This window comes from Rana temporaria, chromosome 2, assembly GCF_905171775.1.
Source record: "Rana temporaria chromosome 2, aRanTem1.1, whole genome shotgun sequence".
Taxonomy (NCBI): domain Eukaryota; kingdom Metazoa; phylum Chordata; class Amphibia; order Anura; family Ranidae; genus Rana; species Rana temporaria.
In genome coordinates, this window is record NC_053490.1 from 428,368,908 (window position 1) to 428,394,773 (window position 25,866).

General features: G+C 43.2%; 1 protein-coding gene across 1 annotated transcript in view; it reads left to right on the plus strand.

The window, feature by feature from the left end:
* The window catches only part of GDPD1 (glycerophosphodiester phosphodiesterase domain containing 1), a 128,205-nt gene extending 105,122 nt beyond the window's left edge, over positions 1-23,083 (plus strand). Inside the window, exons 4-10 of the mRNA XM_040338273.1 lie at positions 2,574-2,619; positions 4,682-4,803; positions 10,597-10,686; positions 15,046-15,179; positions 17,600-17,659; positions 21,195-21,246; positions 22,601-23,083. Of these exons, the coding sequence (XP_040194207.1) occupies positions 2,574-2,619; positions 4,682-4,803; positions 10,597-10,686; positions 15,046-15,179; positions 17,600-17,659; positions 21,195-21,246; positions 22,601-22,723 (627 nt within the window). The 3' untranslated portion in view covers positions 22,724-23,083. The remainder of the gene's footprint in view (positions 1-2,573; positions 2,620-4,681; positions 4,804-10,596; positions 10,687-15,045; positions 15,180-17,599; positions 17,660-21,194; positions 21,247-22,600) is intronic.
* Positions 23,084-25,866: the final 2,783 nt, after the last annotated feature.

Consider the following 25,866-nt stretch of genomic DNA (forward strand, 5'->3'; position numbering starts at 1 on the left):
TACGTCGGGTCACGACGTATTAACATAAAACACGACCCCATTACATCCATTTGAATTCCGCGCCCTTACGCCGCCAAAGATACACTACGCCGCCGTTACTTACGGCGCAAATTCTTTGAGGATTCAAAAAAAAAATAAGTTACGGCGGCGTAGTGTATCTTAGATATGCTGCGCCCGGCGGAAGATTACGCGCAGGTACGTGGATCTGCCCCTTTGTATTTTGCAGATTATGTGTGACTCTCCCAGCCTGTGCCTTTTTTATAATATGTTCATATTCTTCTAACATGTCCAGTGCCGAAATACCACACAGTAGTTACCAGCCTATGGGCCCCACACCGTTTAAGAGCCTGACAACAACAGATCAAAATAATACCGATTTGATCTTGAAAGATGAAGCGTTCTTAAATTGTTTACAAAAGATAGAAAAAAAAATGAATCAACTCAAACAAATGAAAACTTTACATTATATAGAGAAAATACTGTAATAATGTAATGTACCTAATAACTGGAAATATATGAAATATAGACATCAGGTTCACATTACAGGCTGTCTCTTAAAATCGAATTTTCTAAAATTTAAAAAAAACGGTGCAAACTACATACATGCAATGTCCAGAAGTGAAGGTCATCTCCATCTAGCCCAGTGTTTCTCAACCTTTCTAGTGCCGTGACCCCTTGATAAAATTTCCCAAGTTGTGGGGACCCCCAACAGTAAAATTATTTTCATAGCGTAGGTTCTACAAGTCATTAGCGCTCCCTGAGTTCCTTCCACTTGTACAGTATTAAAACCCCTTATGGTACATTTTAGGATGTACCACTCTTTCTTTGTTCTCTTTTCTTTCCATTTTATCTCTCTTTATCCTTCTCTCTAGCCGTGTTTCTTGTTCTTTCCCTTATTTTCTTCTCTCCCTTTTTCTTTGTTCCTCTCCCTCTTTTCCTCTCCCTTCCATGTATTCTCTATTTGTATTCCTTCTCTTACTCCTTTGTAGGGGGTGGGGGGGGGAATGGGATGAGTGGCAGTGCTGGCGAGGAGTTGGGATGAGTGGCAGTGCTGGTGGCATCAATGGCAGTGCCTGAGGGGAGTTCTGATCAGCCAGCTTAGGTGCTCTTGATCCAGGTCATCTGCTGATCTGAGAACTGTAGTGGGTACTTTTAATGGCAACTCTAATCACAGGTAGCGTTACTCACTGTGTCTCGCAGCAGTGACACCTATGCCGAAATCAGGACATGGGGTCTCCTCCAGCCCCTCCGACTTCATATTCCTCACCAGTTAGCTGACCTCTAGTCTCTGGCCCCCATCCATGCCGTGAACTGAATAGGCGGCTGCAGAATAGCTAAGTGGGCGGCCGCGGGCGCCAGGAACAGCCCAGCTAGGCGGCCACAGGCTCCAGGGACAGCCCTGCTGGGCGGCCGTGAAAAGGCTGGGAGAGCGGTGCGGGCTTCAGGAACAGCTCAGGATTCGGTGACCCTTGGCAAATTGTCATTTGACCCCCAAGTTGGTCCCAACCCCCAGGTTGAGAACCACTGATCTAGCCACTGATGTGCACACTACTTAGTTCAGTGTTATCCCACTAGAAACCTGCAAGGAGGGCCACAAGGTTTCGACTGCCTAGGAGCCTCCACAGAGTTTAATCTGGCACTGACAGTCTCCTGCAGCATGGCCCCAGTCTCTTCATGTCTGTAGTCTCTGACCTGCTCCTGTGATATGGCCACTATCTTTGACCTTCTACTGTCACATGGCCACTATACCTGATCATCTTTTGTAATATGTCAAGTACCACTACTTCTCTGTGGCATTAATTGTTTTCCTGTTTAGCTAGATTTAGTGATATACCATATAGAATGATTATATTAAAAGGATATTCATATTAGATATGTCTAGAAAAAATATAAACCTATAAATACACACATATACTGTATATGCACTGCAGGCTGTGTGATATTCCAGTAAAGTTATAGGTACAAGTTGGAAAATAGGTGGAGCAGGCTTCTCCTTACATCAGTAACATGACACATTAAACGACAGGAACAAAGGGGAAGTGGGTAACATTTTCCTTAACTTCCTGGCAGGTGTCAATCTCAGTTCAGTTATTCTCATACACAAGCTTGTGCCCCTACAGCTTTCCTGGGGCCTGACTGAAATACTTAGGTAGAAGGGGACCCAGAGCTGTGGGAGGAACCCAGTAGGCTCCACCCACCACAGTCTGCCTGCAGAAAACTACAGAAGGGGTGGAGGCAAGACCAGTCACCGGGCACAAGGAGAAAGGGCAGCAGTGACTGGTCTTTATTACAGGAAGCTCCTGTACAGGGACAACGTTTCATACTGGATCTGGAAGAAATATGCCACAATTCAAATACAAACACCCGTCTCCTGTATTTAGACAATATTTGCTTATTCCAGAGCTCAGCTTTATTAGAATGTTATCTTGGGATTCATAAGAAATAGAGTAGAAGTATGCAGATATCACATTACACTGTGATTAGGATTTTGATGATGGTGTACTTACAGCTGATTGTATACGTAATTAGTAAAATTGATGGGTTAGCAGTTAATTGTATGTTTGTCTTTGCAGGATCTGCCTCCCTACTTGTCTCAACTAGATGTGACTTTCGAAAAAGGTAATTTCATCATTTTCAAGTGGCAGAAGAATAGGAATTGTTCCACATTTGCACAAGTTTTGAGTCCCTATCAGCCAATGGAGATAAGTCTTGTTTGAATGGTGAAAAGAGGTTAAGATGACCATACACTATACAAACTCATAAAATCTCCTTTAAATCTACTGACAGCTATGCAATGTAAAGGCGTGTGCAATTGGATAGATATTAATTGGATTGTGTAGGTTTGTTCCCATATTTTGTCGTTTTGGTCATTTAAATGAGAATGTACAATGAGGATGTGTGTATGGCTACCCTTAAAATAAGTGTCCACTTGATGTTCTGTGTATGTGTGACAGTATACAATGTACAAAACTGAGCTGTCTGATTGCTAAACTCGTCTGTTAGCACAGTGCAATTTTATCAGGTTATTAGCCCAGATGGTTTTATTCTGTTTGGTTACTAAAGAAGATGGTTTTGTCCTGCAGGTTATCGTCCAGATACTTTTAGGCTCCTTTCACACAGGCGGACCAATTGGGTCCACCTGTCAGTCTTTTAGGCAGACACGATCGGACCATCCATTGCCCTCCATAGAGCGGCGAGTGATCCTATCCGCTAAAAACAGATTGACGGGGATCCATTCCGTCCCTCCAGGCTATTTTATGTGGCCCTCGCACTTCTCTTCTGCAGCTGCAGCAACACCCTCAACTCTGCCCCCATGTTGTCTCAGCAGTCAGCAGCAGACAGGAGGACATAACTCCTCCGCCAGATCCTGCACTTCTCTTTGCAACCGCAGAGAGGCTCATCTCTGCTCCCCATTTCCCCATCCCAACAGTCAACAGCAAAGAGTTGTACAGAACTCCTTCTACAGATTCTCCGCCTCTCTGTGCAACCTCAGCACCCCCTCATCTCTGCCTCCCCTGGTCTCGGCAATCAGCTGACCCCAGGCCTCTCTTCTCATCCTCCTTCAGACCCTGCACTTTCTGCCTCCCATCTCTGCCCCCAGCTTCTTCCCAGTAGTAGCAGAAGGTAAGGGGTTGCATTGTGATATAAGGGAGGGTTGGGGGACTCTTAACTTCTAATGGTGGTGGAGCTCTTGACATCTGATGTAAGGGGGAGTGGGGTGCTCTGGATATCTAGTCTTATAGATACAACTGGCCCTTTTGAGGGCAACCATAATGATAATGTGGCCCACAACCCCTAGTCTAATGGATCAGATAGCTGTCGGGCAGGGCTGGACTGGGACACAAATTTGGCCCTGGACTTCATCCAGACTGGCCCACTTTGACAGGTCTCTCCCATGGCGGCCGGACAAATCCTGCACCCCCCCCCCCAGCCACCCAATCTCCCTCTCCCCCTCCACTAGCCGTCCTACTTTATTAGAGTTTGCACTGCTGGTTTAAGTGGAGCTTTTTGACTGCTAGCGGTGTGCTTTTAACCCCTGCTAGCGGTTGAGGAAGGAGGTTAAAAGCGCCTGTGTTGCTGAAGTGTTTTTCAGGCGCTTTGGAAGCACTGCCTATTCATTTAAATGGGCAGGGCATTTTGGGAGTGCTGTATAAAGCGCTCCCACACTGCCCCAAAGATGCAGGACTTTTTGTAACGTCCCGCAAGCGCACCGCCTGGGTGTGAAAAGTCACACTAAAATGAATGGGAGGCGATTTTAAGGTATTATTTAGAGGCTATTTCTAGCGCTAAACTGCCTGAAAACTGCCCCAGTGTGAAAGTAGCCACAGAATGTCAGCTGAATGACGGCTCCTAATCTGCTGGAGCTTCCAACATCACATCCAAGATGGCGGCACCCAGTAGCAACCTCAGGTCTTTTTTTGGACGTCTACACAAGGAAGGCTTTTACAAGTAAATAACATGGATAAAATATGTTAAATGCACAAATACAGTAATCTCATGGGAAGAGTGTTGTTGAATGGAAGGGTCAGTCAAGAGGGCCGGTTACATAGAAGTTAGTTTTATTTAAAAAAAAGATCTTCAATTCAAATCACACCCAGAACTGTACTATGTGTGTGTGTTGGTATAATATCTGTTGATTACTGGCTTACACTTTCCTAAGCAATGGCAAACTTTTCCCCAGATTGTTGCTGTGATGGCGGAGAAGACAAGAAAATCCCTTTGCTGAAAGATGTATTTGAAGCATTTCCAGAGACACCCATCAACATAGACATCAAAGTGAATAACGATATGCTTGTTAAAAGGGTATGTGAAAAGAACATAGAGAGGTGACTGAATAATATTGTGAGCAGTGTCCATGCTGCTAGAAGTATTGTATTAATATATATGGAGCGCTATTTTCTGTGTTAAACTGTATAAAATGTGACAATATAGAATTTATAAAGTGATGATTATGTATAAGATAATCCTTGATGCAAATGTGCTTCAATCTAATGAAAATTAAAGCGGAAGTCCACCCTAAAGTGGAACTCCCGCCCGTAGAAACGCTCATTGTCGCGCTAGACGCTTGAATCGAGCGTTTCCATTCGTTTCTATGGGAATACAAACGTTCAAAAACGCCCAAATCCGCCCTATTCGCGCGACAAAAAAGGGTCCAGAACTTGTTTGAGCTTCAGGCGTTCGGCTTCAGGCGTTTTGGAGTGGAGATGTGAACCATCTCCATTGAGAATAATGTATTTTTTCCCCTCTAGCGTTTTGGAGCTTCATGCTTCAGACGACAAAACGCTCAGGTGTGAATACGGCCTTACAGGCAGCCTCTATCTGCACACTGTGTAGTTCTGACCTGTGAAGCTCCCAGATGAAAACTGCTGTGCAGCAAAGCAGGCAGCTACACAGTGTGCAGATAGAGCATGTAAGAGAATTGATCTGAGCTGTGTGAGAGGAGGTGGAGGAAAGAAGCTGTGCTCATACTGTCCTACTGCACAGCCCCATGCCCCCCCTAAAGACAGGTATTTGCACCCACTTCCGGCCACAGTCTGCGGGCAGGACGTCACCTCCCGTCCTCTCCCCGTTGTGCTCTGGGAACACTCGGCTCCCAGAGCACAGCAGGAGCCAATCAGCAGGTGCAGCGCAACTCGCGCTTGTGCCGTAGGGAACCGGGAAGTGAAGCCGGAGCGCTTCACTTCCTGGTTCCCTCACCGAGGATGGCGGGGGGGGCAGCAGAGTGACGAGCGATCGCTGGACTCCAGGACAGGTAAGTAATTTGTAATTTGTAGCTGCTGACTTTTAATATTTTTTTTTCAGTGGACATCCTCTTTAATAAAGTGACCGATGCATAAACCACAATATAAAAACAGTGCTCAGAAAAGTGCAAAATTAATAAACATTCAATAAACTTATTATAAATAATAAGTGCCTTTTGTGACTCTGATTTGTAACACATAACGTTCATATAGAGAATAGATGCAGCATATGTGAAATCTCATTCAGGCAATCTCCTGCATATGTCTCCTATGCTTTCAATCACTGAGCATTGCAAGATGTCTGATATGTTCCGCTTGAAAACAATCACATATGCTTGAAGATATGATGTATCATAAGGTAAAAGTTGGCCTCTTACCAGAAATGGTGGACCCCTATTACAGAGGTCAAACTCACTGTAGGAGTATATTCGCCTACAAAAAACAAGAGGTTAATTGAGCGCACTCCGGATGTAGTTGTAAAAGCTACTCCTATGTGAATATTAGTCCATTAAAATATGTCCATATATAAACTAGACTAAACTAGAACTGAAATATAATAGGAGAGAAAAAAGCGGCGCCTTCTGAGCATAGAAAAAGAGATATTTATTAAATTGCAAAGGCATAAGAATTACACTCACAAAGGAGCTAAAATGTAGGGCTTATCTGTATGATTGTTCATCCGCTCTGGCCCGGGTACTGCTACTGCCTTGATGTTAAAGTGGTAGTAAACTCTGTACTACCACTTTAACCTACAGGTAAGCCTATAATAAGGCTTACCTGTAGGTATAAAGAATATCTGGCTGCAGTGGCGCATGCGCAGCGGGGATCCTCGGCTTAAGGGCCGTCAGCGGTAGCACAGCGGTAGATGGTGTCACTTCCGGGTGTGAGGTCAGCGGGGAGGTGCACTCGTTCCAAGCATGCATGCTTCTTCATCAGGCTCAACCTCTGTGAGTTGCATTGAAGCAGGACACCCAAGTGGGTGATATCCAGACAGGCGAATATACTCCCACAGTGAGTTTGATCTCTGTAATAGGGGTCCACCATTTCTGGTAAGAGGCTAACTTTTACCTTATGAGACATCGTATGTTCAAGCATATGTGATTGTTTTCAAGCGGAACATATCAGACATCTTTCAAAAGGCACTTATTATTTATAATAAGTTTATTGAATGTTTATTCATTTTGCACTTTTCTGAGCACTGATTTTATATTGTGGTTTATGCATCGTTCACTTTATTAATTTTCATATTTCATAATTTTATATTGAAGCACATTTGCATCAAGTATTATCTTATGCACAACCATCACTTTATAAATTATACATTGTCACATTTTATACAGTTTAACACAGGAAATAGTGCTCCATGTATATTATTACATTTTTTTACTATATTCCTGGTCTTGAGTAGCAGCTGTTTCATCATTTAGACCAGCGCAGAGTTTTCACATTTTAACACAGTGCTGCTAGAAGGCCTGGTGATTTCCTTCCTGTGCAGCCGGCACAGCTTAGAGAACAACCACTTGTATCTTATAAATAGTTCCTTGCTCTTTCCTCTCTGTTGCTTCCTCTCTATTCCACCTTCAAAAGAGGTTTCACATGTGGGAGTTTGTATCTATCAATACGTCTTCCTCAGCTGAGACGTCTAAATTCAGCTGGGAGTATTCATTTATAGGCATTCAACACGTTGCACTTTACTATTCTTAGCAGTTAGAAGAGTCTTTCTACTGGCCTTGTGTTTAATGCATTCAGCTAATAGACATGCCGCTAAAGCTTTGCTGTGTATGAGTCTTCTGGTAGAGTTCATTGGAAGAGTCATTGATTACAATACAATCTAAATGCCTGTAAAGCCATCTGTCTCTGTAAATGGTTGGTATCAACCCTGCTGCATTATATAATTATACAATCATCATTATCGTTGATCTGTAGAACATACAATTTTTATATTTAAAATTCTCTTTATCTTATCAATGTGTTGTATGTTATTGTACATAACGTACAACCAGGGGCGGACTGACAACTCATGGGCCCCCGGGCAATAGGAGATTATGGGGCCCCCGGGCAATAGGAGATTATGGGGCCCCCGGGCAATAGGAGATTATGGGGCCCCCAGGCAATAGATTATGGGGCCACACAGTATACACACACACACATACAGTATACATACAGTTAAAAAACACAGATTTTTACATACTCTCCCTGGTTTTACTGAGGCTGGCAACCCTGATGGGGCCCCTGGTGGCATGGGGCCCTCGGGCAGTGCCCGAGTGCCCGAATGGTCAGTCTGCCCCTGCGTACAACACATTATGAAGTCCATAATATAGCTAAAAGAAAATTAAGATGCTTTCTAAATAAAGGAAACCTGTCATGAAAGATACATGGAATCTTCCATAGCTGAGCAGTTGTGCAAATGCTACATGCATTTCATGGCATGCTTTTTAACTGGATTCAATACTTTGAGGCCCTGTACACACGAGCGGATATCCGATGAAAACGGTCCACCGGACCGTTTCCAGTGGACATTTCTGCTCCGGATTTTGATCTGATGGGCTGTACACACCATCAGATCACAATCCCCGCGGAAAACATACGCGGTGACGTGGTCGCGACGATGACGCGGTGAAATGCGCGACCCTGGAAGGTAAATACTTCCACGCATGCGTCAAATCACTTTGACGCATGCGAGGGATGGGGATCGCTTGGACTTATCCGGTGAGTCTGTACAGACGACCGGATCAGTCCGACGGACAGGTTTCCAGCGGATAGATTTCTTAGCATGCTAAGAAATTTTTATCCGCTTGAAAACCGGTCGGCTGGACAAATGTCCGCCGAAAAATGTCCGCTAGGCCGTACACACGACCGGATTTGTCTGCTGGAACTGATCCGCGGATAAATCCCAACGGACAGATCCGGTCGTGTGTACAGGGCCTGAGACTCTTAAGGCCCATACACACGATACAAAAATCGGATGGAAAAATTCGTACGACGAGCTGTCTGAGGATTTTCGGATCGTTAGTACGGTGCTTTCGACAGACGATTTCACTTTTTCGTCAGACAAAAGCTGGATGTGCAGAATATAAAAATGTTGTCGGATTTGAACTCGACGTCCGATTTTTGTTTCATTTAGTACAGTTTTCGTATGAAAATAATCGTAAGAGCAAGACTCAGAAAAAAAAGAATACATGCAAAACTATTTAATACATTACGTCACTTCTGACGTTGTATTCTGACGTACGAAAATGTTCGCATTGTGAGTAACCTCTTCACTTTCGACATGAGACTAGCATTCCACAAAAACGGTCATGTTAAAATCTAAGCGTATGTACGAGGCTTTAGAGTGCACTAGAATCGGGTCGCATGGATGGTCAGACCCATGCGATCCGATTCCACCTGATTCCACAGTTTGCACTGATTTCTCCAAACCAATTTGGGGGTGTCACTAACTTTATATTGACACCTGCAGCAGTTCGCAGAGAGCAGTGTGAACTGCCTGCGATTCAGAAATCTGCACAGGAATCACTGTGGTTCCCGCATTGCATCAGTGTGAACCCAGCCTAAACATCTGCCCCGCAATAGCATGCATTGGAGTTTTTCATTCTTGCCACGGCCTGTATACACCCCTGTCCACTGCCATTGCAGCGTAAAGTGGCTTCAAAATAATAATAATATAATAGGACACTTACTAACCAAGCGATCCAGCACCGTCCTCACCCGAGCTGGCTCTATAGCCGTCTTTGGATCCAGCCGCCTGCATGTTGACTTTGGGAATGGCTGAGCTGCACTTTGTGAATTATCCCGCAGCTTGCAGGGACCTGTGATGTATCCCAGAAGGGAGATGGGGGGTAAACATCCGATTGGATAGCCACGGCAAAGGGAAAGGAGGCAGACAAAATTTCATGTTAAGGGGGGCCACTAGGGGAAGGGGGGGAGAATGTGGTTGTAAATTTTGCGGCTCAGCCATGTGTTTTTATGCCTCCCCTCCCCCCCACCATAAGACCCCTTTCACTGGGGGCCTTTGCAGGTGCTATAATGCTAAAAATAGCGCCTGCAAAGCGCCCTGAAACACTGGAGTGGTGCACTAGCAGGACGGTAAAAAAAAGTCCTGCTTGCCGCATCTTTGGAGCGGTGAAGGAGCGTTGTGCATACCCCTCCTCCACCACTTCCGCCCATTGAAATCAATGGACACCGCCGCTATATCACCGGAAAAGTGCCTCTGCAGAGGCGCTTTGCCGTAATTTTAACCCTTTTTTGGCTGCTAGCGGAGGGTAAAAGCACCCCGCTAGCAGACGAATAGCGCTGCAAAATTGACAGTAAAGCGCCACTAAAAATAGCTGCGCTTTATCGCCGACGCACCCATCGCCCCAGTGTGAAAGGGGCCTAAGTGTAAATAAGCCCAAAAATAGTACCCAGATAGTAAGCAGATAAGACATTCTGACTTTATTCCCACTTTCCCGAATTAGCTATTTGATCCAAGCTGGTGACTCAAACATCCAGGCTGGTGTGTCAATGTAAACTACAAGGTAACTAGAACATTCAGAAAAAAAGTATAAATGATTTATTATAATTTTTTTCTTTTTTCTTCCATGTTTCCCCCCTTTGTCCCCTTACTTCCCTTTTACTGTCTCAGGTTTATTTTACCTCCCAAAACCTTAACAAATCCAAAGCTCTCATTCTGCAGTTGCACTTTAAAAAACGGGGGCAAAGTAGGTGAACCATTGAACCTTTTTCCATCCATTTTAGATGAAGGGAACAGTTGTAGAAGGACAGAAACTCCATTGTGCCTTATTATCCGAGATCTTTTAGAAAGTCAACGTGGGTGGAAATGTTCCTTCTAACATGTGCTTTGTATATTCCCCAGGTATCTGAACTTGTAGGAGAATACAAGAGAGAACACCTGACCGTGTGGGGTAACGCCGACTACGAGATTGTACAGAAGTGCCACAAAGAGGTGAGAATGCATTAACTCTGGAGACCCTTCATGATCTGTACTGCTGCCTCGGCTCTTGGGAGCGACAGTTTACCAATCAATACCATGATCTCAGCTTTATCGGAGTTAATGTTAACCCTTTAACCTAAATCTACTGTCACAGTTACTGTATGTATTTAGTGTGGTAGCCTAATAAAATCCTGCTTGCTACAGCTTTGGTGGGGTTTCCAGCAAAGCACTTGTGTTCTGACAGCTGGCGACAGTGGCCACCACAAGAGTAACTTTGACCCCCAAACTTCTGTGTATTTTCACTTTTGCGGCTACATTGGGATAATACCTACTGTATTTCTCACTACATAAGACGTACTTAGGTTTTGGAGGAGGAAAACAAGAAAAAATTAAGTGTGAACCAAATGGTGTACTAAAATATTTACCAGTGCCCATGAAATGCAGCCTGACCAGTGGCAATTAAATGCAGCCTGACCAGTGGCAATTAAATGCAGCCTGACCAGTGGCAATTAAATGCAGCCTTACCAGTGGCAATGAAATGCAGCCTGACCAGTGCCCATGAAATGCAGCCTGACCAGTGCCCATGAAATGCAGCCTGACCAGTGCCCATGAAATGCAGCCTGACCAGTGCCCATGAAATGCCGCCTGACCAGTGCCCATGAAATGCCGCCTGACCAGTGCCCATGAAATGCAGCCTGACCAGTGCCCATGAAATGCAGCCTGACCAGTGCCCATGAAATGCAGCCTGACCAGTGGCCATGAAATGCAGCCTGACCAGTGCCCATGAAATGCAGCCTTACCTGTGCCCATGAAATGCAGCCTGGCCAGTGCCCATGAAATGCAGCCTTACCTGTGCCCATGCAGCATTACCTGTGCCCATGAAATGCAGCCTGACCTGTGCCTGGCGACTGGCAAAGACATCATCAGATCCGCCTGTCACTCAGATAGAAGTCAGAGCAGCCCGAGCGGCCGCACTCCATTTTACTGCTGGGGCTGCTCTGTCTTTTTGTCTTATGAAAAATGGGGCCTAAAACTAAGATTGGGACTTTCAATTGAGGCAATAACTAGCATGCCTCCATCCCCGATAGGTTGAATGAGAGAAACTAAGGGTGGGACTTTAAGGAAGAACATCACTGGCATATGAACCAAAAACATATGGTAAAAAATATTTATTATACAAACAAAGGAGGTATGACAAATACACATTCAGATGATAAAATGGTACAATTAGTAACCACCTAGAAATTATATAATAGTACAAATTAGTCCAACAAAACATACATGGTAATGCATTAATAGTAATGGGTCTAGGTACATAATTCTAGAGGAAACAAGAGGGTACATGATGGTCTATGATAGGTACTCATAGTGGGGCATCTGGTACATGAGAACCGGCTTTGTAGGGGTAGCATAGAAAAAATAAATAAAAATGAGTTGGTTCATAAAATTGCAATGTTAGAGGGTAAATATTATACATGTACACTGTGACATATCATCGTATAATGGCTCTACACGTTTCGTGTTCACTTTAACACTCATCAGGAGCAGATACACAGTGTACGGGTATCTATAATAGAGAAAGAAATGCCATAGTAAAGTAATGGACATAATAGGGAACATAGAAAAGAGGGGAACAAAAATAGTCCCAAACACTCTCACCTAGTTATAGTAAAATGGGTAGAATCATAAGATGGTACTGTAAGAGAGGGGCAGCTATAAATGGCATCATCCCCGGGAGCTGAATTGGTGGCACTTTGGCACGGCAGGAGTAACAACAGTAAACAGTATTGGCCATGAGCATCGGATAGTGGATGTCAACAGTGATAGAATTGATAAAGTCTGTGGTGAAACCCAGAGGTATCTGTGGGGTAAATAATAAATAATTGAAAAATAATAGGTGAGAAGTGTAGTGTAGGGTTAAAGAGTTAGACATATGAATGAAGACATGCACCAGGATGTCCAAAGTGGACATGAATCAAAAAGTAGTAAGGGTGCAGATATAATGATGGAAGCACTGCACCAAAAATAGTGGGTAGGAAGTGAAGTGTAAAGTTAGAAAGGTAAACATGTGAATAAAGACATGCACCAGCATGTTCAAAGTAAGCATAAGTCAAAAAGATAATGAGGGTGCAGGTGTGATAGTGAAAGCACTGCACCGTAGGTACCTACCCAGCGAGGGTGGATCAAGAGGTGGCACCATAAAATGTGTAGGGTCCCATGAGGATGATACAATCCGAAGTGATGGCTCAATATGGGTAAGTATATATAGCGGCCGTATACCAAGAGTGGCCAATAAACGCCACGCAGCGTAAATAGGGGGGAAGGCCCGCATCGCCGTCCAGGCAGTAGCGTGCCTGGCGTTGGCGCGCAAACCCTCCTCGTACTAGCCGCAGATGGATAGTCCACGCCCGCATCGCGGCGTCACAAGTGACGTCACCTGTCGAGCGTGGAAGCGTGGCGTTGACACGCAGTGAGAGCCCGACCAACCCTCCCTAAAGGGGAGGGGAGGGGGGGTTACCAGAGCGAGTCGCAGCTCCCGGGGATAATGAGAAAGCCAGCCCCAACTGGCAGAGCTGATCTAGGAGGGGAAAAGTTGTAAATAGGATAAAGAAACGTATGGCAAAAGACAGTCACAGTGATATAGGTCATGTTTAAAATAATATGGTAATGTACTTCCATCCCCGATACATTGAAAAATGGGGCCTAAAACTAAGATTGGGACTTTCAATTGAGGCAATAACTAGCATGCCTCCATCCCCGATAGGTTGAATGAGAGAAACTAAGGGTGGGACTTTAAGGAAGAACATCACTGGCATATGAACCAAAAACATATGGTAAAAAATATTTATTATACAAACAAAGGAGGTATGACAAATACACATTCAGATGATAAAATGGTACAATTAGTAACCACCTAGAAATTATATAATAGTACAAATTAGTCCAACAAAACATACATGGTAATGCATTAATAGTAATGGGTCTAGGTACATAATTCTAGAGGAAACAAGAGGGTACATGATGGTCTATGATAGGTACTCATAGTGGGGCATCTGGTACATGAGAACCGGCTTTGTAGGGGTAGCATAGAAAAAATAAATAAAAATGAGTTGGTTCATAAAATTGCAATGTTAGAGGGTAAATATTATACATGTACACTGTGACATATCATCGTATAATGGCTCTACTTTTTGTCTTATGAGATTGACCGGCTCAGATCGCCAGGCGCTCACGGGAGACGGCCCCCCAGTATTTTGATATGACGGCAACCGGGGGGGGGGAGGGTGCAAGCCCTGGTCAGTATTTGCCCCATAAGACGCACAGACATTTCAGAGCGTGTCTTATGGAGCAAAAAATACAGTATGTTATATTTGTCACATGTTCGTGGCATAGCAAAACTTCGAATTTATATATATATATTTTTTAAATACCTTTTTTTTGTGAAACTTCCTGGATTCTTGTCTAGGCAAGAATGACATAATCGGTTGCCCGCAACCTCCTGGGATAATCATGTACATCATGCATGCCAGGAGGCCTCGCTGTACACTACTGCACATGTCCTATGTGGGGCAGCTGTCTCTATTTAATTCTTGCAGCCGCCTTCTCCAATGACACCCCGTGCACTGAATGGCATATAAGAGGAAGACCATGGCACAGGACTGGTTGTAGAGCAGCAAAGCAGTGGATCCCTGTGGAACACTGCTGGATTCACTGGGCAGTATGTTTTCTGTGCAAAGAACACAGGAGGGGGTAAAATTCCCCTTTGATTAAATATAATAAGTGCTCATTAAGCCACCATTTGTAAAAAAAAAAAATCCAAATTCCCTGATTGATACCAACCAGATTCAATTCTCAGCTGTCATTATATAGTATATACATGAATCTGATTGGCTGTTATGAACCATCCAAAGGAGTTCTCAAGGACACTGAATAAATAAGGCTGTTAAGAAGAAAATTGTTGTTTTAAATACCAATTTAATTGACTATACTGTAGATCTCAGGACCATTACAGTTTGCTGAGTAAAATATTTAATCATTTTACACATATGGGTCTGTTTGAAAAACATTCTGACCATAGTTTTCTTCATATGTTAATTTTCTTTCCTATGATAATCAGCTCCATCTATTGGTCATAATGTGGTATTGCTCTTGAAATATCTAATACAGGAAAATACAGCACTATGGCCAATAGATGGAGCTGACGATAATAGGAAATCACTATATGTAGCAAAGTTTAGAATTTGTGAGCACTGAGCAAAAAACCTTTTCATAAGTGTTTTGTTTTTCATCAATCACACAGTTTCAGTATGAACAAACCACACTACGCTACATTCGTTTAACATGAAGTGTTTTTTTTTCTCACTGTTTCAGAACTGTGACATCCCACTGCTGTTTTGCTTCCAACGTGTCCTGCTGCTGGTGGGGCTATTCTATACGGGACTCCTGCCCTTCTTTCCAATCCGGGAACAGTTTCTAGAGGTCCCCATGCCTTCTATAATTATGAAGTAAGTAATGCATCTATTTTTGTATACCTAGTTATACACCCAAACATTTCATATAATCGGTACTCCTGATTTTATTAAGGGTTTCCTTTTTTTGGAGTAAAGAAATGTTCCTTAAAGAGCACTGGAGCTGCAGTAGTAAATATACTGGTATAAAAGTGTAAATTCTATTAATTGTCTTAAAGCAGAGTACCACCCAAAAATGGAACTTCCGCTTTAAAGCGGGGGTTCACCCAAAAAATAATTCTTAACATTACATTTAGCCGAGTTGTCAGAATGACAATCGGCTGCTTTTTTTTTATTTTATCCCCGTACATACCGTATTTTCACCGCCGCTTCCGGGTATGTCTTCTGCGGGACTGGGCGTTCCTAATTGATTGACAGGCATCCAACCGTCGCATACAGCGCGTCAGGAGTTGCCGAAAGAAGCCGAACGTCGGTGCGCAGGGGCCGTATAGAGCCGACTCCCAGTCCGGCTTTTTTCGGCAACTCGTGACGCGCAGTATGTGACAGTCGGAAGCCTGTCAATCAATTAGGAACGCCCAGTCCCGCAGAAGACATACCCGGACGCGGCGGTGAAAATACGGTATGTGCGGGGATAAAATAAATTCTGACAACTCGGCTGAATGTAATGTTAAAAATGTTTTTTTTTGGGTGAACCCCCGCTTTAAGTACTGGTGACCCCCTGACATGCCACATTTTTTTGGGGGGGAGCAGGTACCTAGTTTTCACAGGTACCTTCCTCTCCTTGCGCCGTGTGGAAGATCACTTCTCTCCCTCCCTGCACTCTTTTGGGACACATCACAGAAGTTTGCCCGGCCATTCACAACGCACATGCCCAGTGCGTGCCCGGCTGTGAAGGTGCCCACACTTACAATGCCGACACCGCAGAGAGGAGGGGGAGAGATGTGAGGCTTCAGGCGGCCGCATCGCTGGACGGTGGGACAGGTGAGTGTCTGTTTATTAAAAGTCAGCAGCTACACTTTTTGTAGCTGCTGACTTTTAAATGGGTGGAACTCCACTTTAAGTGGTGAAGGAAGGCAGCTCTAGGCAAAACAGTTTATTTAGTTTTGGATGAAGCAGTAAAGGGTTAGAGCCTCTGTTAGATTTGTATTGCTTTATCAATTAGGGAGATTTGACTTAAAAGGAAATGATGGGAACTCTCTCTATGGACACACACACAAAAACGCATATTCAGCAAAGTAAAGAGGGTTTAAAGCGGTAGTAAACCCATCCATTTAACAGTTTAAAAAAAGGTTACATTTCTGGCACGTGATGGAAATGTAACTCTCCCAGTGGCTGTGCTCTCAACCAAACTGTCAAACCATCCAATGGCTGGTGTCATAACTGATCACATGTGCAGCATCATGGCAGTTGCAGATTAAACAGAGGCCAAGATGGCTGAACACGACTTTAAAACTTCTGGCAATTTTTTTTTTTGCCTTACTATTACGGTGATGTCCTACCGCCTATTATTTTTATATGGGTGTCATAAGGACAGGAAGTGATGAAAAATCTCCCCAGTGAGAACAGTTCATCCAAAAAATTTGAAAGGCTGGTGCCATGGAAGACGGCTAAAACATCATTTTATTATTGCATGTGAACAGCAGTCAAAAAGAAAGCCAACGCGTTTTGGCCATCAGGTCTTAATCATGGCTTTTTGGGTCATTTATCTAAAGTTATCATATAAAAGGGTCAGTATGACAGCCAGGAAGCTAGCATTTCCCCTGCGCAGGACTGCTGGAGGATACAGTGTGTGCGGGAATTTCACACAGAATCCGGGCGGGTTGGGAGGTATGTGGTAAGCATGTGAGGCTTAAAGAGGAATTGCAATCTGCTCACATCATTTGTAATAAAAACATCTTTGCCATTCTGAAGCTTCCCTCCAACCACTTTGCATATTATTTTATATACACTGTGATTCTGTACTTGCCAAATATACTGCAGAAATCTCCCTCCACTGAGTCGGGCTGCAACCATTTTAACTGTGGGCAGCTGAAGCTTCTGCCTGTTCACTTCCTGGATTTACACAGAGGCATGCCTCCAGCTCATTATGACTCATCCCCTCTCCCTTCCTGGCAAATTCTTAGGAGAGTGATAGAGAGATAAAGAGCTGTGCATGATGTCATAAGCCTAGGCTTTTTGCCAGACAAGAAACAGGAAGTGGGCTGTATAGGGTATTTACTGGCAGAAAAAAAATGTATTACTATCTAAAGTTAAAACAACAAGGGCAGAAGATTTACGGTAATAGATGGAAAGATGAAACAATTACTGAAGTTCCGCTTTAATGTCATCCAAAATTCTTTGTTACTTGACAGACACCCAATCCAATTGACATGTTAGTAATATTTATCTAGTTTCTTATTAACTTACATGAGGCTACCATGGTTTATACACCATTTTACCATATATATTCTCTGCAGACTAAAAGATCCCTCCAAAATGAGCAGAAGTCACAAATTCGTTGTATGGCTTGCAGATGCGTAAGTACAAATGATTAATCTTAAAGTGTTTGTTACCCCCAACTTTTCATTTTCCTGAATTGTGCCTGCTGTACCATGTACTTGTATGAGAAAGTATCCTGTTGTCTTTGTATTGCTTCCTTTGTGTGAAATCCCTGGTGTTCCTGCTAATCCCCTTGCTTTCCTATTAAAAACTGACCACACCAAGCAGGAGAGCACAGCGTGGTCAGTTCTCTAGTGTTGCTGGGAACTCTCCTTCATTCATCAGAAACTGACAAAAAGACATTTAAAGGGGATGTAAAGGCAGAAGTGTTTTTGTTTTATCTTAATGCATTCAGTGTAGCAGTCCCCCCCCCTCCTCCCCAGCATCTTAAATTCAGACATTCATAACCTGTACAGGAAGTAGGAGGACATTTTCCCAATGGGGGCACTTACAGTAACTAACCCCTACCTGAGATTCCAATTTATCCCTAGCATACTAAAAAAATATTGCCATCTGTGTCCCCTTTGGAGATATTTCCCCTCACTTACTGATAACTTGATGATAGAGGTTCTTCTTCTCCTCCCCTGTTTTACAGTTGGGCTTTGATTTCTGTTAAAAAAAAAAAAAAAAAGGAAGCCATTTATTATTTATCACTATTCATGTGAAAAGGCCAAAGGTGTATCCCCAAATCCTGCTGTATTGTGTGGCAATATACATTGCTTAAAGAGATTCGAAGTAAATATTCTACTCTAGCTTAAAGGATAAGTTCACCTTTTGTAATATGTTAAAACACCCCCATCATCCTCTCCCCCCAGGCCCCGTTTTGACAGCAAGCGGGGGATCTTCTCCCCCTCCACCTGCTTGCTGTAACAATAAAATAACATTCATTCACAGCAGAGCTGCATGATTAATCATTAAAAAAAATCGTGATCTCGATTCAACCTCCCTCACGATCTTAATCCGGAATTTCCACGATTCATGTAGCAAGTGCAGAGCCATTCACTGCTCAGAGCTTTCAAAGAAAAAAAAAAAGTTTATCACAACATTAATCTGCGCTGAGATAAAAAGAAACAATGTATCATTTGGTTCTTTTAGATCAGCTGGCGGCCCTCCAGCTGTTGCAAAACTACAAGTCCCATGAGGCATTGCAAGGCTGACCGCTACAAACATGACTTCCACAGGCAGAGGCATGATGGGACTTGTAGTTTTCCAACAGCTGAAGGGCTGCCAGTTCCAGACCCCTGTTTTAGATCAAAGGAATGAACTTTGGTCTGTAAATTAGGTAAATTTAACCACTAAAAGACTAAAGGGGTTGTAAAGGTACAATTTTTTTTCCTAAACCTTCCTTTACCTCAGTGTAGTCCTCCTGCACTTACCTCATCCTTTGATTTTGCTTTTAAATGTCCTTCTTTCTTCATCCTCACTTCCTGTTCTTCTGTCTGTAAGTCCACACAGCTTTCTCCCTGGTGTGGAGTTTCCTGCTCACCCCCTCCCTTGGACAACAGGAGAGTCAGGACGCTCTCTACGTTGTAGATAGAGAAAGGAGCTGTGTGTTAGTGGGCGTCCTGACTCTCCTGTAGTTCAAGGGAGGGGGCGAGCACAACACTCCGAAATAAGGACATTTAAAAGCAAAATGGAAGGATGAGGTAAGTGAAGGAGGACTGCACTAAGGTAAAGGATTTAGGATTTTTTTTTTTTACCTTTACAACCCCTTAAACGTTTTTCTGCCACTTGTTGCTTACAAATTAAAATCTGTATTTTTTGTTCTAAAATTACTTAAAACCCCAAAACATTATGGGCCAGACTCACAGAAGAAGTACGCCGGCGTATCTACTGATACGCCGGCGTACTTTCAAATTTGCCACGTCGTATCTTTAGTTTGAATCCTCAAACCAAGATACGACGGCTTCTGGCTTTGATCCGACAGGCGTACGGCTTCTCACGCCTTCGGATCGTAGGTGCAATACTTCGGCGCCCTCTGGGTGGAGTTTGCGTCGTTTTCCGCGTCGGGTATGCTAATGAGCTTTTTCCGTCGATCCACGAAGGTACGCGCGGCCGTCGCATTCTCTTACGTCGTCTCTAGTCGGCTTTTCCCGGCGTATAGTTAAAGCTGCTATTTTGTGGCGTATAGATAGACTTGCCATGTTAAAGTATGGCCGGCGTTCCAGCGTCGAATTTAATTTTTTTTTTTTTTTTTGCGCAAGTCGTCCGTGAATAGGAAAGGACGTAACTCACGTCGAAGTTCAAAAAATGAAGCCAGTGCGACGTCATTTCGCACAAAGCACGGCGGGAAATCTCAAAACGGAGCATGCGCAGTTCAATCGGCGCGGGGACGCGCTTCATTTAAATGAACCACGCCCCCTACCCGCCCAATTTGAAATACGCGCCGAGAGATACACTTCGACTTAGAGCCAGGTAAGATACGGCGGCGTAGCGTATCTCTGATACGCTGCGCCAGGGCAATTCTATGTGAATCTGGCCTTTATTTATATATTTTTTTTTTAGCAGAGAACCTAGAGAATAAAATAGAGGTTGTTGCAATATTTTAGGTCACACTGTATTAGCGCAGCAGTCTTTCAAATGCAATTTTTAGGGATAAAATACACTTCAATGAAATAAAACGGTAAAGCTAGCCCTATTTTTTTGCACAATGTGAAAGATGATGTTACGCCAATAATTGTGAGAGAATCGTGATCTTTATTCTAAGCAAAAAAATTGTGATTCTCATTTTTTTCAGAATCATGCAGCTCTAATTTGTTCTGTGAATGAAGAAACTGCAAGTACCAACAGTTGTTGCGGCTGTTGGCTTGTAGTTCTCAGTGATGGCTCTGGGCAGGTCATTGAGCTTCCTTCCTTCAGTGTATAACTGCCTGCCCATATCGAAGGTACGGCAAGACAGCTACGTAGACAGTCACCAGGGCCGTGGCATTACACCCACGATCTGCTGACTGGCATGCTTTTCATAATGTGAAGTTATATACTATATGACGTTCACTTTTCAGTGGTCACATAAAAGGAACAGCTTACTGATGGTTAATGTGCTGTAGTGTACACATTTCTTCACTTTTTACCAAGCAGGGCAAGTGAGTTGACTGCCGACAATGATGTTTGGTTGGTTTCAAGGAATGAGTGTAACTCTTTTTCTACAATAGGGATAATGGTTCCCTCTAGTGGCGAAATAAAAGAATACATTAGAATAATGGCATAAATTTGCTTTCGGCAGTCAGAAATAAAATGAACAGTCGGTCTGTTTACCATTTTTTAGCCATATCACAGCTTTAGCACACCGTTGGGAATAGGCATAGCTAGGCAGCCTAATTTAAGCAATACAGAAACTATAGTGTTAAAAAATAAAAATTCTGGGTAAAGCTAAATATTATAATTAAATTAGCCGTCTCTTTCACAATAATCATACTGTACACACTAAAACCATACTCCATTATATATATATTTTCTGTTCATACTGAAATCCTGTGTATCCAGTCTGTGCACTTCAGAATAAATCTATTTTCTAGGAAAACATTTCAGAAATGTAGCATTTTTGGTGATTAAACCTTTTCTTTTCTCTTCTAGTTTATTGATGAGAAAATGTCTGTTTGAACACTTGAAAGCCAGGGGAATTCAGGTACGGTGTGTTTTCTTCCTAAAATAGTGACCACAACGACCCGCAAAGAACTGACATCATCTCCTCATATTTTATTAAAAAATGTTTTACATTTTTGTTTATTGGTATTGCATAGAAATAATATAACACTTTCAGCCAATTTCAGTTCAAAGATTGAACTACAAAACACACAAGGACGAACTCCCCCCCACACCCATGTTTTTTATGCGTTTTGGCGTTTCAGGGTTCCCCCCTCACAGCTGAATGTAAAAAAAAAAAAATGCCTGTAACATGTTTGTTTTTTTAAATGGTTTAGCACCCACCCCACCCAAAAAAACACACCCATGTTGAGGGAATGCGGCCTGTTATGGTTCAGGATGGGGGGGGGCGTCGCTCGTCCCCTCCCTTTCCTGACCTACTTGCCTGCATGCTCGGATGAGAGTCGGGTGCGGATTTTGTGGGGGAATCCACACTAGACCCGTGGCGGACCCACGCTGTGTTTTTTGCAATTTGTTTTTACATTCAGCTGTCCGCGGGGAATCCCGCAGACAGCTGATGACTCGTTGGTTGTTAAGGACGTGGCAGCAGGCTTCCCGACTCCCTCCTTAGCAACCAGCTATATACAGTGTTTCAAACAGAAAAATAAAAAACGCAAAAAACATCAAAAATTGCATCACAAACACAACACTTGCATTTCTGGTGCGATTCCATTGAAGTCTAATACACACAAAACACGGGAAAAAAAAGGCCCCAACTCTTTCCAAAAACACACCAGTCACAAAACGCATAGATGTGAGTATATACCATAGGAAACCATGTTACGTGGTTGGGGTGTTGGGGGTGCAGCTTGGGTCTCACCAGTACTCTGAGATCCTGTCTCTGATTGGCCCTCCTCCCTCCCCTTCTCCTATTTCATGGCTTCAGAGAATGAAGGAATTAGTGGCGCTGGGAGAAGGGGAGTAGGTGCCCTCTGGTGGTTGGAGGGTTATGCTGGCTCATCCCCCAGCAGGCTATTGACCAATACCGGTTCCGTGACCCAGGGGTTGGGGACCCCTGCTCTACAGTGCCAAAGAAACCAATTGACATCATAGACACCAGTGATATCAAATGGCCTGCCCAGTCTTGGGGTACATTCCCGCAAGGTTTGAGATGCTATGCTTCCCCAGGTGGCTGTGGTGAGGCTCAAACAGGCAGGAGATACCTGTATTATGTACACAATGTAAATCTCTATGCAACTGCATTGTAGCTTCTTAAGAAAACAGAATATGTTTATCAGGGGGCTTCTAGCATGAAACCCCTTTAATGTGTAATTTTAGCGTAAAACAACTGAAACATATTTGAAATCAAACTCACAAAAACGTTGTCTGGTTTTTAGGTTTACATCTGGGTGTTAAACAATGAAGAAGAATATAAAAGAGCCTTTGATTTGGGTGCCACCGGTGTAATGACGGACTATCCCACCAGACTGAAAACATTCTTGGAGTCTTACTTTCACTGAGATATGTGAGGGGTTAAAGAGCCATTCATCTGACTGAAGTTACTGTACAATTATGTCATCATACCTCATGCATGGCCTAGTAGGAAATACTTAGATTCTTATACATATGTATTTAAAACAGATCTTGTATAGTTTACATTTGTATATAGGCTAAACAGAATGGGGACTAAAACGTAAGTGTGTATATTTAAGAGAAACAAAAGGTGTGTATTCCTACGGAAAGTCTGACGTGGAATGTACACAGTGTTTAATTATGGATCATCGGATTCTTTTTTTAATTCGTTCTCATCTGCACAGTCTCGCTTAGGATCATGATGGATTTCTTATCATTGTGGAAACATATGCACAGATGGGGTTATCCCACATATTTTTCTTCCATTTATCAGTAGGAAAGCACATCTCAAAGCATCTGTTAGAACAGGAACACTTTGAACATGGTTTTATTTTGTACTGAGAACTTTTATAATGAATATTTTTAACTGAGATCAGAGGCAGTAAACATCTTCTCAAAAGGAAGAGAATGAACATCAAGCTGTGTTTTGATGTACCTGATATATTCAAGGACACATTTAAAGGGAATATATAGTGGTTTTGTATATATGTTATTTATTATGGTCAGGATTTAAAAAAATAAATACACATTTTTGTAGGTAAATATAAAATATTGCATATGAATATTTGTTTACTTTTATATGCAGCAAGCAGTTGGGGATGTGAGCTTATATTACATTTTCCAGGTTCATCTGCTCTAAGCTGCTGCAAAAGCCTGTTTACAGAGCGCAATAGCTCAAACTGACTTTTCTACACACAAGTGAGCGAGTCAGATCAATGACTCCACCCCCTCTCTTTTGTATCTTTCAAAATGTCTATACAGATTTTTGGTCAGAAACAGAGTCTACAAGTATACAGCTACTGCTGTGTTCCCGCTTTAGAGTGCTCTGTGATGCCAGTATCATGTGTGCATCCTGTATTAAATATTTATTTGTAAAACAAAGATTTTATGTAAATAGTGAATGTATAAGAGCCGGTTCACACTGGGGCGGCACGACTTCGGGGGCGACTCGGCAAGGCATCCTGAAGACGACTTCAGAGGCGACTTGCAAAATAACTTCTGTATAGAAGTCAATGCAAGTCGCCCCCGAAGTCGTACAAGAACCTTTTTCTAAGTCGGAGCGACTTGCGTCGCTCCTATTAGAACGGTTCTATTGAATAGAATGGGACACGACTTGTCAGGCGGATGAGTTGCCTGACGAGTCGCCCCAGTGTGAACCGGCTCTTAAGAACAGCTTTGTTTTGGATAGTCTGGAAGGATTAGAAACCCTGTTGGAGTTGTACTACCATCTGGGGCTCTGTTAGGCTTGGTTCACACTGCTGCGCTGTGAATTTGTTCATTTTTTTTTGTCCTGTGTAAGGTGCGGTTTTACCGCAAATTTACCACGATTTTAGCGCAAATTTCAGGAGTTGACATTCTGCGATTGATGTTCTAGCCAATGGAATCATAATGTAAAAAAAAAGGTATTAACTTCCTGTGTATTTCCTGTTTTTTGTGGAGAGTAGTGTAGTGGAATTCGCACATATGTGAACCATCAATGCGATTCCAGAACAATTTACATTGATGTCTATGGAGACTAAATTTGCAACGCAACAATGTAAACTCGCACAAGACCCTTTTTTTTATCGCATCGCATTCGTAGAGGAATCGCAACGCATGTATGTGAACGACTGTCATTGAAAACACTGACTTTATGGATAACATGCAAATTTAAAATGTTTTTGAGGCATCACATTCGTTATGAACTCGCATCAGTGTGAACCGGTGTGTTGTCGCATTTGGCTCCCCATCACAGATTGCTCCGGAAGTGACGTTTTGTCGCCGCCATCTTTCTACACCCCACACCATTGCACAGTAATGATAGAGTGTGAAGGGGGAAAGCGGACATCTTCTTGCACCCACCGGAGTTTTAGATTTCACAGTTATTTTCAACACAAAACTGAGCTGATATGCTTAATTACAGTATTTGGAAATCCAACGGACTGTTTACATGTTACATTTTTAAAGCAACAGCAAACCTGCTGACCTTACATGCTTGCTAATGTCACAGAACACCTCTGATTTTCACATTTAAAGCGGGAGTTCACCCATTTATTAAATTTTTTTTTTCTCCCCTTAGATTCCTGCTCGTTCGGTCTAGGGGAATCGGCTATTTGTATTAAAATATGAGCAGTACTTACCCGTTTTCGAGATGCATCTTCTTCCGTCGCTTCCGGGTATGGGTCTTCGGGAGCGGGTGTTCCTTCTTGATTGACAGTCTTCCGAGAGGCTTCCGACGGTCGCATCCATCGCGTCACTCGTAGCCGAAAGAAGCCGAACGTCGGTGCGGCTCTATACTGCGCCTGCGCACCGACGTTCGGCTTCTTTCAGAAAATCGTGACGCGATGGATGCGACCGTCGGAAGCCTCTCGGAAGACTGTCAATCAAGAAGGAACGCCCATTCCCGCAGCCCATACCCGGAAGCGACGGAGAGGATGCATCTCGAAAACGGGTAAGTACTGCACATATTTTAAAACAAATAGCCGATTCCCCTAGAGAAAACGAGCAGGAATCTAAGGGGAAAAAGTGCCCTCTAAGGGTGAACCCCCGCTTTAACATGTAAACAGTCAGTCGGATTTCAAAATACTGTATTTAAGCATATAAGCTCCGTTTTGTGTTAATAAGAACTGTGAAATCTAAAACTCTGGTGGGTGTAACAAGATGTCCGCTTGCCCCTTCACACTCTATCATTACTGTGCAATGGTGTGGGGTGTAGCAAGATGGCGGTGATGGAACGTCACTTCCGGAGCAATCTGTGATAGGGAGCTATAGAAATCTATTGCGAAGTTGATCCGTTGCAATTTCTCAAATTCGCAAGTCATTTTACTAACATGGATTTCCATGAGTGCCATTCACATCAATGCATTGCGAATCTAAGCTGCGTTTAAAAAAGCGTCCTGTGTGAGTTTGATCCATGTGCAATGCGAATTCAGCTCTATAGACTGGCATTTCCTTAAAATCGCGGCTGTAAAATCGCGTGATTTTGAAGTCGCAGTGGCGTGAACCCGCCCTAAAAGAGATGCCTACATACTGCTACTTTGACAACAATTTC